This window comes from Podarcis liolepis, assembly GCF_965112155.1.
Source record: "Podarcis liolepis genome assembly, chromosome: 16".
Taxonomy (NCBI): Eukaryota; Metazoa; Chordata; class Lepidosauria; order Squamata; family Lacertidae; genus Podarcis; species Podarcis liolepis.
Window position 1 is genome coordinate 39,397,710 of NC_139567.1, and position 15,993 is coordinate 39,413,702.

General features: G+C 45.3%; 1 protein-coding gene across 6 annotated transcripts in view; it reads right to left on the reverse strand.

Annotated features, from left to right (window-relative positions):
* USP32 (ubiquitin specific peptidase 32) overlaps positions 1-15,775 on the reverse strand; it is a 122,664-nt gene extending 106,889 nt beyond the window's left edge. For 2 of the 6 annotated variants that reach the window (XM_083479737.1, XM_083479734.1), the window contains exon 1: positions 15,432-15,775. In XM_083479737.1, coding sequence (XP_083335863.1) covers positions 15,432-15,489 — 58 coding nt within the window. In that variant the 5' untranslated portion in view covers positions 15,490-15,775. The remainder of the gene's footprint in view (positions 1-15,431) is intronic. The other 4 variants (XM_083479733.1, XM_083479732.1, XM_083479736.1 and 1 more) reach the window with 3 other exon arrangements.
* Positions 15,776-15,993: the final 218 nt, after the last annotated feature.

Here is a 15,993-nt window from a genome sequence, read left to right on the forward strand (position 1 = left end):
TGAATTCTGAAACAGCCAGTTATTTCTTGTAAAGATGCTGCATAGTCTTAAACCGGCTAAGATTCTGAAGACGAAAAGACTCCCTGAACCTACAAAGTTTAAAAACCCAGTACTCTACAGAATGATGTCAACATCAGGGTGCCATTCAAAGTTATCCTGCTGACAAAGCTTTTAGCAATATATTTACTGTGCCAGCTTCAGGGATAATAAAGCCAATGTGATAAGCTAACTTGCTTGATTGCAATCTCCTAAGATCAACCAAGAGTAGACACCTAGACAGACCATCCACTGGCAAAGTCTGCAACACAAAGTCACATATAAGGAGGCTGGCGTTCTTGGCAAATCCTCCCTAGTGATGGCTGTGCACCAATGATGGATGTCATATTACACTAAAGGTGGAAGGAAGACTTGCACTTTATTAGAGGGAACCCACTGGGTTGATTTCTTACAATCTTCCTCTTACAAAGCAGCTGTATAGGAACCTGAATGTAAACAGTTACTTGCTGCCAAATTGTACCTTGGGGAGCTGCAACCTACCAGTTAGAAACCATAACCTTACATCCTTTACACAAGATTACTCAGTGGAAAGTGTCTTGATGGTGGTGGAATGCTACACTGGGGTGGATAAAAATCAATTTTTAAAAGTTTTGTTTTTAACTTTAGTTACACTGGGCCACTTTTTAAAGAAAAATAACTCCGCTTAAAGGGTTTACTAATATGTTAAAGCTTGCATTTATCTCTCTTAAAAATGAATCAGGACCATCTCAGGAAAACACTGAGTTACCATCTTGGGACAATCTCAGGCACACACTGAGTTGAATGCTATGTTTCAATGTGAGAAAGATGGAGAAAGCGGAGCATTATAAATGAGACAACGGTGTGTAACCAACTGGTTCTAGGGACCAGCCAGCCATAGGGACATAGGAAACTGCCTTATACAGAATCAGACCAATGGACAATCTAGCCCAGTACTGCCTCCACTGACTGGCAGCAGTTTCTCTCCAGGATTCCAGAAAATGGGTCTCTCCTAGCCCTAGCTGGAGATACCAGTGACTAAACCTGGAAACTTCTGCATGGGAAACAGGTGCTCTATCACTAAGCTAAGGCCCTTCTTCCAAATGGGTACAGTGGTACCTCAGGTTACATACGCTTCAGGTTACAGACTCCACTAACCCAGAAATAGTACCTTGGGTTAAGAACTTTGCTTCAGGATGAGAACAGAAATCACGCAGCAGCAGCAGGAGGAGGTCCCATTAGCTAAAGTGGTGTCTCAGGTTAAGAACAGTTTCAGGTTAAGAATGGACCTCCAGAACGAATTAAGTACATAACCAGAGGTACCACTGTACTAGAATCCAGGACACGCTACCTTGTATATACAGTGGTGCCTCGCAAGATGAAAAGAATTTGTTCCGCGAGTCTTTTCGTCTTGCGATGTTTTTCGTCTTGCAAGCACGGTCCGTCGCAACTGCGCCTCTTCAAGCGGCTTTTTAAAAAAAGCGCAAGACGTTTTCGTCTTGCGAAGCAAGCCCATAGGGAAATTCGTCTAGCGAAGCAACGCAAAAATGGAAAACCCTTTCGTCTAGCGAGTTTTTCGTCTTGCGAGGCATTCGTCTTGCGGGGCAACCACTGTATTACCAGAATGAACCACAGAACCTACTAAAATCAGTCTTGTGCACTCACTTTTATGCCCTCTCAACTATCAGATCTCTGCAATGGATTAAATTCTCAAAACTGTGAATATTTAGGATTATACCAAATAGATGTCAAGGACGTCTCATTCATGAGCTGTTTTTCCCCTTAAAAGTGCTCTGGGGCACATGTTTAAGTTCATACAGGACACCAGCTGGGTTTGTGGACCTCACTGCTGCCCCTTCCAAACTGAGCTTTCTTTCACAGGGATTCTCTTACTGAGATATTGCTGATTAACTGCTAAGGAACATCAGGGTTCTCTAGAACAAAGTTGGCGGGGGATACCACAAATCCACACCGCCAAATTATTTGCATTATGCATACTGTACATGTAAACATTCATTCCCACCCAAACAGTTTTTAAACAGATGGGGCATTGTTGAGTTCTGCACTATGTTGGGATGTTTGCTGTCACGAGGACACAGGCAAGCTAAACAGGTCACTCCCAGTTAGCCCACGAAGGTGATGCTCCAGGCATTCTTGGCCAGGCTTTACAGCACAGTGTGGCAGCTAGAGAAGAATAAGCAACAAATGAAGCAATGGAGAAAGGCATGTCCATCCAGCGCCGCCCCCCCCTACTGCTCCAGCTGTTGCCCCAAAACATTTGTGCCACTCCCAGCTAGCCCATCAAAGTGGTATTCTAAGGCAGGACCGTGTGTGTGTGTGTGTGTGTGTGTGTGTGTGTGTGTGAGTCAGACGCAGCCCTTTCTATCTTGCCCTTGGGACTTTCCCAGGGATACATTTCCTTGGACACACCCCTCTCTCTACATTGCACACACATCCTTTAGTGTTTTTGTGTCAACTGGAATATGTCATTGAAATATGATGATGCCTATTGCTCGCCTGGATGGAGGAAAGAGAGGGGTGTGTGAATATGTGTAGAAACTAGTCTACCATACAAAAGGTAAATTTTACATTTGCTGCCCTGCCCACTTTTGCCACTAGCCCTGCTCACCATGTGCCCCATCCCCCAAGAAGGTCACCCAGAAGCAAATGTGGCTATCAGGCAGAAAACACTTTCCTAAGGTTCTGTAAGTCAAGCAAGCAATGAATACCCAGAGAACAAAGTTCACCAGAGATTCAAAATTCATTGTTAAAAGTTGACAGCTGAATCCAAATGAACATTGACACAGCAAGAAAACACAACAAAATGCAGTAATAAGTCCGCTTATGGAAAATGCCCAACTCAGTTTCTGGTTGTCTGTTTTATATGGAATTTCGAAGGGAGTTTTTGTTCTTTACCACTGAAACTCTGTGACATTTTAAGTTCTGGTTTTAAAACTTCCCCCTTCTCAGGGAAACTAAAGTTATTTCAGGAGGTTACACACATGGAGCACGCAGGACAGTGCTGGCAAAAAATACAACCACCCAAAAATTCTCAAAAACATTAGAAGGAAGTTACAACCCAGTGGTACTGTTTGGAAGTATTAAGAATCAAGTCCAGCAAATGCCACACCAATATTAAACAAGGGGGAGGGGCAACTTATATACACCTTTGCCCTGCTGTAGTGACTACTGCATCACTGTCTATTTTATTATGTTTTCTTGTAAGCCACCTTGAGAACCTTATTATTTTATTTTTATTTATTATTTATTTCAGTAAATTTGTATACCGCCCTTCATCCGTAGATCTCTGGGCAGTTCACAATGTAACTTTGGTTAGTAGGCAGGGTAAATAGTTCAAGATAAATAGTCCTAAATAAATACAGTGGTACCTCGGGTTACAGATGTTTCAGGTTACAGACGCTTCAGGTTACAGACTCCGCTAACCCAGAAATAGTATCTCGGGTCAAGAACTTTGCTTCAGGGTGAGAACAGAAATCGCGCGGCAGTGGGAGGCCCCATTAGCTAAAGTGGTACCTCAGGTTAAGAATGGACCTCCAGAACAAATTAAGTTCGGGTTGAAGTACCACTGTAGTCATTTTTTCTGACAAAAAGAAAGGGAGGATTTATTTGAAGGGCTAACTTCTTTATAGCAAGAGAGACGGAAATAATAATAAAATAAGGCGACAGAAAGGAAGTTGCAGACTTATAGCCAGTAATTTGCAAGGGGCAAATATTGATTCTTTCTGGGCAAAACATGCCTCCAAGACATCAGCACTCCAGATGTGCCAAAAAGATTGTCTGTACTGGTTTGCAAACCTGCCTTAAATGACAGAGTTCCAAAGAGAATTCACCAACAGGGAAGAAGAACACATTCAAAATACAATTCACTTCTAACCTGACCACATCATGATTTACAATAGCCTCTGTAGGTAGTTCCCTTCACTTTTTATTTAGGTTTATCTTGATGGTGAATTCCTCTCTCATTGAGGATTACAAAACAAGGATATTACCCGAATGCCAGCAAATTAAGTCTCTTCTGCCAGATACCAACCAAGAACAAATGTCCAAACGAGTCCAGCAACTGCCCGTGGTATCCCTAGCAACAGGCAATCATTAAATGCAGTTGTTTAAAATCTGGTTCCCAGAATTTAATGCAGACAGGCTGCATTATTTAGGAATTAAACATGTAATATGGAAGACACCAAAGCAGCACTATACCTCAAACATCTCTTTTGAAGGTCAAAGGGGGCACATATTTAATGTAAATCCACGATGAAAAATTAACAGGATGATTATCATAAATACAAGTAGGGATGAAAAAGCTACAGAATCATAAGAAAACAAAATCAAGAATTATATTCATGAACCTTTAAGACCCAGACAGCCTGCTTTCATTAAGATTACCAGAATATTTTAGTCCACCAGTTAACTTGCCAGAAAAAGTAGCATTTACAGTTGAGCGAATCATTGCTTGTAGAATCCAACATTAGAAGGTTCCCCACTTTCCTAGCTATAGTTGTTTTTGCCAGAGGACTCTTTTGTCTCATATAAATGTGCTTTTAATATGAAAATAGGAGTGAGGAACATTAAAGCATCTTTTAAGCACTGCAAATACCACACAGCCATTCAACGACTGAGATAATGTTTACATTAAGATAAAGGAACTACTTTCAAGAAGAGGACAACTTGCTTCAGCAATTACCACACCAGTAAAAAAGGATCTGGTCTCTGAAAAAGGCAAGAAATCTACATATCTTAAGAGGTGTTAACAATAATCTCTAGCATATCCAGTTAAAAGGATCCAGAAGCCTTCACTGAGAAACAGTCTTCTCTGTCCGAGACCCTGGAGAGCTGCAGCCATCCAGAGCAAGATGGATCATCAGTCTGACCAGACGAGAGAGAGAGAGAGATCCTGCAGTATAAAGAATTATTTCAAGCAGTTTCTTTCAGTCTCATAAAAAGTATCTGTTGCCAACACAGGTTCCAAGGAAGCGCCATGCAGTGTGACTCTTTCTAGCAATTAGCAATAAAGGGCTGCTGGCCCTTTAAGGCTAGAAGAGAAAAGGGAGACAACAGGCCTATCCACCCTCCCTAACACACATCTCTTAAGAGCACATCACACAGTGGCTGCCCAAACAGGTTATCACCACAGCCAGGGCAATTTACAGCTTGGGTGACTTCCCAGCCCAGAGGCAAATTGCAAAAGCCACTGAACTTGCCCTTTACTCTGAGGTCTGTCTTTATTTATTTTCTCTTCTTGGCCATCACGTATCTTCAGCAATCACAAGAGATGGAGAACTAAGGGGATTAATGCAGAGAACTCTGGAAAAGTATGCTGTGTTGCAAATAGGCAGTGGCAGAGCAAAGCCGTGCTTTATTGGCAACTTCAAGGCTGGAACAAGAACCCCAAGGTCCAAGACTGGATCCAACAACTGGAACGGCACAACAGTTGTGAGCAAAGCAACATCAGTCCCTAAAGCCCCCTGGACTGGCTGAGCCACAGATAAACACTAGGAGCCTGTCACTGCGGGCAACAACCAAATGCCACTCTGCCTGCTAGATTTCAGGGATGAGCTTCAGGCCAATGAGCTTCAGGCCACTGAGCTCAATGGCTCTGAGTTAGGAGGTGTAGATTTGGGTACAGTTGTTGCTGACCCAGCCTAGCCCCAACAGCTTCTTCCAGTTAACCTCCTGGGTTAACCACCTGCACCCACCCCACAATGAGAAACACAAGATTAATGTCCATCTGGAATTAATGGCAAGCAGGCTTGGCTATGAATGCCAGCTTAAGGTAACAATGGCTGTGTTTGAACACAAGACTAAACTATGTCTTAGCACTACAAAGTCTGCATCCTCTCAGATGAACCTCTCCCCTCCACACAGCCCAGGGGAAGACTTCAGAAGCTTTTTATCTTCAGTTTTAACAAACCACAGATTCCCATTTTGTCCAAACTGGGGGTTGTGGTTTAACTTTCAGAACAAGCCAAGTTCAAACTGCAGCTTATAAAGCCCACTTGTTTAAAGTACCATAGTTAGTGTTAAAAGCGATCCTGAGCTCAAGACAAAACTGAAAGCCAGGGTTAAGAAAGAGAAAAAGCTTCTGAATTTCTGGCTGCATGCGGGGAGGAGATGGATGAAAGGACCATGTGAGCCGAGGAGGAGTCTAGGCTTGTGCACTAAAACCCATGCAGTGAAACAACTACGCAGCACTGGAAGCATTGTGAGAAACTAACCTTTAGAAAATACGAATATGCTTTAACTGTACAGGCTTTAATTGTGCATATATTAATAAGCCAAGATTTCTTCCATAATAAGCCAAGACTCCAGGACAAATGTGACATTTCTAGAAGACTACAGTGAACTGCTCAGCTAATTTAATTACAGAGTCAGCAATGCACTCATCATAGCTCTCCTCCCAACACAGAAAGCCAGTCCGCATGAATTGAAGCCAGAGACTCACAAACCCAGAATCTATCCTGGGCCACACATCCAGTGGTTTGAAAATGTTAGAGCTCAGAAGTGGCCAGCAGTATGCTCTTTATCAATGGGTTGGAGCCATTAACGACTTCCTGCTAGATTTCCAGAGGTGCCCATGTACTTGCTTATCCCACATCTCATTCACCTCATGAAGAGTTCTGGAGTACCTGAAAGCTTGCACACCACGTTGCATTTAGCCTAATGAAGTATTTGCCCTGATGGTTAGGGTCATTTCTTAATTCTCCCCAGCCTTAAAATGGCAGATCATTCTTGGGTACTCCCACCCTCACCAAGTGTCCCTGTTTCTTTGAATTAGTATGACACTAAAGCCTGGTTATGATGTGCTTATTTACCACCAATTTTTTTTACATTCTCAACAGAGTTGGTTTTTTTGGTAAGAAGTAGCAAGGCATTAGTTAGCTCTCTTTGCCAGGAATGCGAGACAAGGTGAAGATTGCAAGAGGACTCTGTATCTGAAGGCACCTGTAGCAGTCATTAGTTGGGGGCCACTGCAAGTGTAGGGGGACTTAAATACAAATTGTGTCTACCATTTTTAAAGACTTACTGGAATCAATGAACCTTCCATGTATACCTGAAAGCCTGAGGTGAAGGGGCATTTTGTAGTTATGCAGGAAGGGAGTTCCGCAACCAAGGAAAATATGATATACATATTTGAGCAAGTCACAGATGAATGCAGCTTATCAATTGCCATGTCTCAGAGTAAGAATGGCCCACTCAATATTTACACATGGAAAAAGGGAACTGCTGCCACTCACAATTTAAGAATATTAAGATATGCTCTGAGGTGCATCAACTGCCAAATTTGGCAAGCGCGCGCGCACACACACAAAAAGCAGGCAGTCAGTCACTTTCTTTCTTTCTTTCTTTCTCCCTCTCTCTCTCTCACACACACCCCTCGTGTTTTTCATCACCTGGACAACACGAGACTTTATGAAAAGGCCTTTGGAGTGGCCAGCTGCCAATTAGGAACATAGGAAACTGCCAGACTCCAAGTCCATCTAGCTCACTAATGTCCAGATTAACTGGCAGTGGCTCCCATTGATTTCTGACAGGGGACACACTCAGCTCTACCTGGAGATTTAACTACCTGGAGATTTAAGTAGTTGATGCTGCCATAATGGAGTTCTGCCTACTAATATTGCCACTGTTTTTTATTTGCTTCTGTATTATTTCTTCCTTAAGTGTCTTTTTAACAGTTTTCACTCACTATCCTGTGCATTCACCCTTTCTTTCCACATAAAATACATTTTCAAAAAATAAAGAAAAAACACCATAAGGCACCAAACTTTCACAAAGCTTTCCTGCTCAGCTGAGGATCCTCACCCACTGTAGGCAATTGAGAAAAGGTGATTTAGGTGCATGCTCTAAAGAACCACAAAAAGTTTTACTTTTGATCAGTAAGAGTGTTGTTATCAAGTTAGGAAGCTGCAAAGGGTAATCCTTCACACAGAAGCAGCTGTCCACAAGTGTACACACAAGTTTTATTTTGGTGCAGGGTAGACTTCTCTGCCGTCTGCTACTGCCTACAGAGTTGTCGCAGGGGTGAGTGCAGCCCAGCAGAGGGAAATGTTTTGTTTGCGGCACTGTTTTTACACACACACACAAACACAGAATGATTCACTGACTAAGTAAACAGGCAAGTTGTTTAGCCAGCCCTGTACCTGCAAAAAACACAACCAAGCAGAGCTTCTTGAGAAAGACAGCATGAAAGAACACAACTTTAGTTGTAAACACTACTGCTCAGAGAGGAGTGAATGCAGAGATCTGACGGACTTTGCAAACTGAACACTTGGGATAATTTTATTTACCGTATTTTTTGCACCATAACACTCACTTTTTTCCTCCTAGAAAGTAAGGGGAAATGTCTGTGCGTGTTATGAAGGAAATGCCTACGGGTGGCATGCCTATGGATTTTCCTCCTCTAAAAACTACGTGCGTGTTATGGTCGGGTGCGTGTTATAGAGCGAAAAATACGGTATATCCCGCCCTCCCCGGCCAAAGCTGGAGGGCACTAGGTTGAAGGAAGGCTGGCTTATCATGACAAGAATGAAACTAATCTTCTTCTGAGTTTATGGGCCCCGCCCTCCCCCACTCCATGCAGAGTCACGAATCAGGAAGTTTCCACTTCCAATTTCAGTTTACTAAAGTGTAGCACAACCTGGTGTCTTTCAGATGTTTTACACTAAAATTCCCATCATCACCTACCACCAGCGATGCTAACTGAAACTGGTGGGAGCTGTCATCCGACCACATCTGGAGGGCACTAGATTGGAGAAGATTGATGTATTGCTTTGTCTGAACCCTAAACTGTAGCTCTCTTAACAATAGTTTGCTGAAACGCACTAGCTTCATAAACCATGGTTTGAAATTGGCTTGTCATACAAACCACAGTTAACATTAATCACACTCCGATGCATTCAAATAACACAGCAAGCTCTGGATAATCAAAAACAGAAGTAATAGAAGCAAACCCTTCTGAACTCCTCCTCACAGCCACACTAGGAAGGAAAAATACATGAGTCCAAGAGCAGAAGCAGCTGCGGTTTATTGTGATGGGAACAAGCCTAACAGGACACCCAAATGAAATATTTTTTAAATAAAATGCCAATGTTTCCATCTGAGCAGTCAAAAGATCCAAATTCAACTTCGCAAATAAATTGGCATAAATTACCAGCCCACAAGATGTTTCATCTATTTGCCCACAAGCCACTATGAGGGTCACTGGTGTCCTAAGAAGGAAACAACAGAGCCAACTTTTGCACCTTTTCCTGCCTGGTTGCATAGAAGCTGTTCTAGCTCCCCGCCACCACAACCCCAAGAGACTGGCTGTTTACATGATTGGCCAAATTACTATTTTTCCCTCTTTCCTGCACAGTCTTCACCTCAAAACCTAAACAGGGTAACTTGGTGCAGTCTTTGTTCCCCTTTTCAAACTATCAAGAGATAAGCTTCACGATAGAAATGCAACAAGATTTCAACATGTAAAAGCACCCATTTGAAATTCAACCCCATTCCTCCAGTGACGACTTCCTATTACAGAACATCGTGCAAACTGCAAGTCATATTTTCTGTTTGGGAAATGTTACTTTAATTTTCTCAGAGGTCCAATTGCTTAAAAAGCTACTTGCTACACCAAAACTGCAAGTATGTTTGAAGTAAAACTAGAATGCATGTATAACCTGTGCTACGAATGGTTTTGGGGAAGCTTGAAAACAATGGAAATGCCAGGAATTGAATCAATGCTAGATTAAACCCCGGCCTTGAACTCTTAGGGCCCTACTGCACATTAAGCAGTGGGAAATGCAACTTTGCCACTCAGCAGGAAGCTCCATCCCATCATCACCTCTTGAAAAAAGTTAGCTGTGCGAATGCATATTTTGCATTTTTTCCAGATTTCTTTTTAGTGTATGAAGTAGCTTACCATGTATCCTGTCTAAAGGTGTCTAAATGAGTCTCTAGCCGAGGTATGGGGAACCTGTGGTCCTTCAGATGTTGCCAGACTAAAACTCCCACTATCCCTGGTTGCTGGCTATGCTGGTTGGGGCTGATGCAAGTCCAGCAACATCTGGAGAACTGCAACTTAACACACAGCCCTGATTCGATCTCACTGAAACAGCCACCAGCAGTGCAGTGAGAGCCGAATATTTATTCCCCAAACCTCCGTCCTTTAGTACAAGACCGAGAAAAGGCTAAGAGATGAGTTGTAGCTTATGATGACAGCTGCAGTGGGTGAGGATCCTCAACCGAGCAGTAAAGCTTTTTGGAAGGCAGTGACCACCAATTAAGACATCCAGGTCTGCACCCATCTCGGCGTCACGGTAATTTTCACCACATGCTTTTGGAAAAGAGCACAAAGATCACCAGTGTGACAGGAAAGCTATTAACACAGCCGTTGTCCCCAGTCACTGCATCCCTCCAAAGCAGCACGTAGTCAGCACAACCCCAGGCACAGCGGTAAAGTAAATAGCAGTTGTATGATATGTATGCAAGAGAGCAAGGCAGTCATAAGGAAACGATGCAGCTCCTTTCAGGTAAGGAAGCAGGATCTTCTAAAGCTGTTGGAAGGAGGGAAGATGAGACAGACTGATATCATGGGAAACAAGTAAAACCAGTAGCCGAAAGGGCTGCAAAGGAATTGGGGAGTGGAGTTTAGGTTTTTTTGCAGTGTCAGCAGCAGTCTACAACCCCCCTCCTCACTTTACAACACAACTGATTTCACCAGTCAAAGTGAAAGGAAAGTGTAAAGGAGGATAAGGGGGGAAAACACGGGTGTTTCAGCAAATGAAGGATGCAAAAGCAAGCCCCAAAGGATGCAATGACCCAGAGATCAGAAGCCAGCTGCTGATTCCCCCCCTCCCCCAGGTGCACTGCCCTTCTGGTACTTCTGAGAAAGCTCAAGGTACAGTTCAAGGCACAAGCATCACTGCTGTGTCTCAGGTCCTCCATAGCTGTGCCACGAATGCAAAGGCGCTTCATGCCACTTTGCCCTGACAGACACTGACAGCTCCACAGAGAATGAGGGAGATGAACATTGCTGGATCTCTCCCTTCCTGCCTTCCCTATCCGCAAAGGGCATTTGCAACCCAGACTCCTCTCTCCTCCACCATCCCCCTCTCACCATTCTTCTGGACAGCTCTGAAGGATATTCCTCCCTCCTCAGACACATTTAAGTACTCCATCTCTCCCTGGCCAATAGCCCTTTGTCACTTATCTCCCCCCCCCACATGCACTCTGAAAAATAACCAGCATCCCTCATCCCACACCAAGCAATGCCCACACGCTGCTTAATCCTTCTACCTGTATGTCTTGCATCCCTCACATACTTACACAACCTCACCTTCCACCACCTGTTTTACAAGCCTCTTCGGCCTGCTCCCTCCTGCTTTTTCTGTCGCCCCCTCAAGCCAGGATCTGTGTTTTCTAGCTCCAGTATGACCTCCCCCTTCCCACAGAACTTCAATTATGACTGCCTGAGGCTTGCCAGCCATCAACCTTACTGCTGCCTCAGAGCCAAGGCCTCAGCGTCACAGACATCCCTGCCAGCACCTTCAAGGCACCTTCACTACCACCTCAACCTTAGCCTCATTCCTATGCAGATTAGGCCTCAGTCCCAATTTACCAAAAGTAACACCATGGCAAACTGAAACTTCTGTGCCTATCCATCCTTTTGCCACAGCTTCCCAACACAGGCTTTCTTCCTGCTACTACTAACCCAGCCATTCATCCTTGGCCTGCAATGATTATGGTTTCCAACTCAGCACTCTCACCCAACATTCTCACAGCTCCCCAGCTCTGGAGCTCCCTCCCTGTGGTGATCAAGCTGTCTTCTACATCAGAGGTTTTCAACCTTTTTGAGTCCATGACTCCTTTAACCAACTGCATTCTTTCTGTGGCACCCCTGTTATGCCACCCCTTGCCTGCAGAGCTGACAGCCTCTCACCCTTTTTCAAACACCCTCCCTTGTGGAGTGTTCCCTCAGCCTCCTCTCCCCTCTCCTTGGGAGTCTTCCAGGCAACTGCTGCAGCCCCTGGTCTCTGAACTGCCCCGCCCGAAAGAGAGGTGCCTCCCAGAGGCACCATTCGCCTGCAGAGCTTATAGCCAGGGCTGCTGCAATAAACAGCTGTGCAAGTATTTGGGAGGCGGAGACGTGAGAGGGCATCAGAGGAGGGAGGGAAGGAAAGAGAAAAGAAGGACAGTGGCACTCCTGACCATCATTGAAGGCACCCCAGGGTGCCACAGCACACTGGTTAGAAACCACTGTCCTACGTGAATCTCATTCAGGAGACAACAAATTTTTGCTTGCCTTTGGAACAAAACACCAGGGGCTCTGTTGGTTTAACGGTATTGCTGACCATGTTATAACTGTAGCGTATTTTATGTTAGTTTAGTTTGGATTGCAACTTTAATATTGGTTTTAGAAGGCTGCATTTTTGTGATTGTTGCTAGCTGCCCTGGGCTCCTGTGTGAGGAACAAGAAGGTGCAAAGACACAACAATATTGTTGTTCTTATAATTAATTCCATGCAACCACTTAACTCTCAAGCCACAACCAGACATCTTGTCATAGTTCCTAAGCCAGGGATGGGAAACTTGTGGCACTCCTTTTTTTTTTTTATTCCCAGACAGAGGATACAGGTGAAAGCCACTTCAGAACCTGCTCCAGATGAACTTCCCACCATACACAAACATACGCATGCTGACCTACCAACAGCTGCCCTTCGGGAATGATCCTGATGACTTTTTAATATACTGATATAGTTTATTGCAGTTCTTTTCGGTGTCATTTAATGTAAACTGCCTTGAAGGATTTGTTGTCCTGAGAGGCGGGTTATTAATAAATGTGATAAAGAAACTCCTATCAGCCTCAGTCAGCATGATCAGTGGTGAGGGAAGATGAGAGTTGTAATCCAACATCTGGGGGGGCACAGCTTTCCCACCCCCTGCTTCAACGTCACCCACAAATCAGTATCTCCACTCAGCCTCATTCTCTGTTCTCACCAAGCTTGATTTTGGGGAGTGTACAGAATGTAGGCACCTCTTATGAAATCCCCAGATGAGCCCCCCATCTCCTCCTAGCTTTAACCATATTGTATGTCCCTCATAAAAGTGTGGTTAAATCAAAAAGATTGAGGGTACAACAAAAAAGAAGAGGACTTTGCCTCCTCTGCCCGTCATCCAGGAATTCAAGCAGTGATCCTCATTCTCTTCCTCCAGAGCCACCTGTGCCTCCTACCTACAACCATCAGTTGTCATAAAATCTACCTGACTCTTCATGAAACCTGACCCCCAGCTCACCATCATAGCAATATTGCACTCTCTGACACCATTCTCTCTTCTGCATCTTTATTGTCATCCCAGTGCCATACGTCTGGGAAATCTGAGCCAAACCCACTCACCCAGCCTCATAAGGCCATTCAATTTTCCTCCTCCATTCCATGACAATCACTAATAATAATCAGTATGCATACAACGCTTCCAAATATCCAAAGAGTTAAAAAGTAAAAGTATATAATCTTAGTAATCCTATGAAAAGCAAATCCCACTCCCCAAAAGCCATTTGGCAACCTTAACCTGACTTATACTCCCCACCTACATTCAGCATGGACCTGAAATGCACTACCATGCAAGTCTGATCCATATGCTTCACATAGCCTCATAATCCCTGCTGCAAAGAACATGCATGGAAAACTCGCCCAACCCCCAGCAGACATACATTAACTCTAAGACCACCTACACTGCTGCATTCACCCCATAAGTCGGATTTTTTAATTTAAAAAATTGAATGGTGCGCTGTGAGCCACCTTGAAAATAGTAGTGGAAAGGCAGGATATAACTATTTTCAACAAATGAAATGTATCTCTCGCCATAGTCTCCTATTGCCCATCAGCCTTACCCCACAGGGCTTCACTTAACATTAAGAAACTATCCCTAGAGATTCTGAGAACCTAAGCAGCTACTGTCCAGTTGCCAACCTCCATTTGGGGGGCAAGGTTATTGACCAGGTGGTCACGGACAAGATTCAGGAGCTCTTGGAGGAGACTGATTTTCTAGATCCATTTCAATCAGGGTTCCAGCCTGGTTTTGGTACAAAAACTGCCCTGGCTGCCTCATATGATGACCCCAGTCAGTGGGAGGGACAGGGATAATAGATGTTTGTTAATCCTCCTCGACCTCTCAGCGGCTTTTCATACCACCCACCACTGTATCCTCCTGGAGAGGCTATCAAATTGAGGGTGAGTGGGACTGCTTTACAGTGGTTCTGGCCCTACTTCGATGGCGGTTTCCAGAGGGTGGTGCTTGGGGACTGCTCTTTGGCCCCATGAAACCTTCAATGTGGGTTCCTCAGGGTTCAATTGTATCGCCAGGCTGTTTTAACATCTAAATGAAACTGCTTTAGTGGGGGGGGGGGGGTCATATGGAGTTTTGAAGTACACTGTCAGCAATAGGCTGATGACAGACAGCTCTATTTCTCCTTTACTTCTCCAGGTGTGGCAGTGGATGTGCTGGACCGGTGTCTTGCCTCTGTAATGGACTCGAGGAGAGTCAACAAGCTCAATCCAAATAAGACTGAGGCACTGTTAGTGATTGGTTCCCTAAACCAAATGAACAGGAGACTGCCTGCTCTTAAGGGGATTACACTCCCACTGAAGAAGCAGGTATGCAGCTTGTGGGTGCTCCTGGACCCATTGCTGCTGCTTGAGGCCCAAGTAGCAAGTACCTTCCATCAGCTTTGGCAGGTAATCCCTTTCTGGACAGGGAGGGGACCTGTTATTATGATTTTCTTTGATTGTTTTATGGTCTTTTTATTTTGCTCTGTAAATTATGTGTTTTTTATGTTGTACACCACTCTGGGATCTCTGGATAAAGGGTAGTATATAAATTGAATAGATAATAAATAAACTGCCCCTGTCACAAACAGAAAGCAAACCATGCTCACAGCTTTCTTTCCTAGTAAGACAGTCCGCCTACATCTGCATATCATTAGCGCACTCCCTGCCCACCCAATGCCCTCTCACCTCATTACCGTGCATGCCTACATCTGCATATAGTTAGCCCACCCAACACCCCTTTTCACTGTCATGCCCACTTAACATTGTCACACCGTTATCAGATTTACCTTTCACTGGGAGGTCCCAGGGCGGGTTAGAGCAACATAAAAAAATAAAAATAAAACCACTTGACAACAGAAACAACACGCGCCCACACGCCTCATTTACATGTCATTAACATCCCCTTGGTCAACTTCAAATGCCCCCCCACCCGCCCCAAAAAGCTCACACTCACTCTCTCACACACACCCCTCAGAGGGAGCCCTGCCATTCCCTGTCAAGCGCCCCCTCCGACCCAAAACTCCCCCCCTCATTAGCAAAGCTCCCCCTCATTATCCTAAGACGCCTGTCCCCCCCCCCCAGCACTCACCCCTCCGCAGAGCCTCGTCGTAGGTGAGGAAGCCGATGCGGGACTCCTTGTTGCCCATCGCGTCTCCCTCAGTCCATGGCGGGCGCTGCCTCCGCCGCACTCACCGGCCGGGGCCTCCCCCGGGGCTTCGTCCTGGCGCCGCCCAGAGGCTGCCCGCTCCCTCCCTCCCCGACCCCGAGCCTCGCGCAGGCTGCCGCCAACGCCAACGCCGCCCTCGCGCTCCCTCCGGCCTCGCGACACTAGCAGCGCCGACGACGACACCGCCGCCGCCGCCGACTCCTCAGGAGGCTGCTCGCCTCAGCTGCCGCCGCCGCCTCCATGCCGAATCACGTGACGTCGCCAATTAACTGACTCCGCCCCCACCAACCCCCACTCGCCGTTCAAAACATCGCCCCGCCTCCTCCCCCGCGCGTGATGACGAAGCGTGGAAAGGGGCGGGGCGGCGGACGATGGGGCGGGGTGCGTCCCTAGAGATCGAGCCAAACAAAAGGGAGCAAAACGGAGGAGGAAAGGGGAACCTGCTGCGCAGCGCTCACTTCCGGTAGCTGTTTGAAGTGGGGGG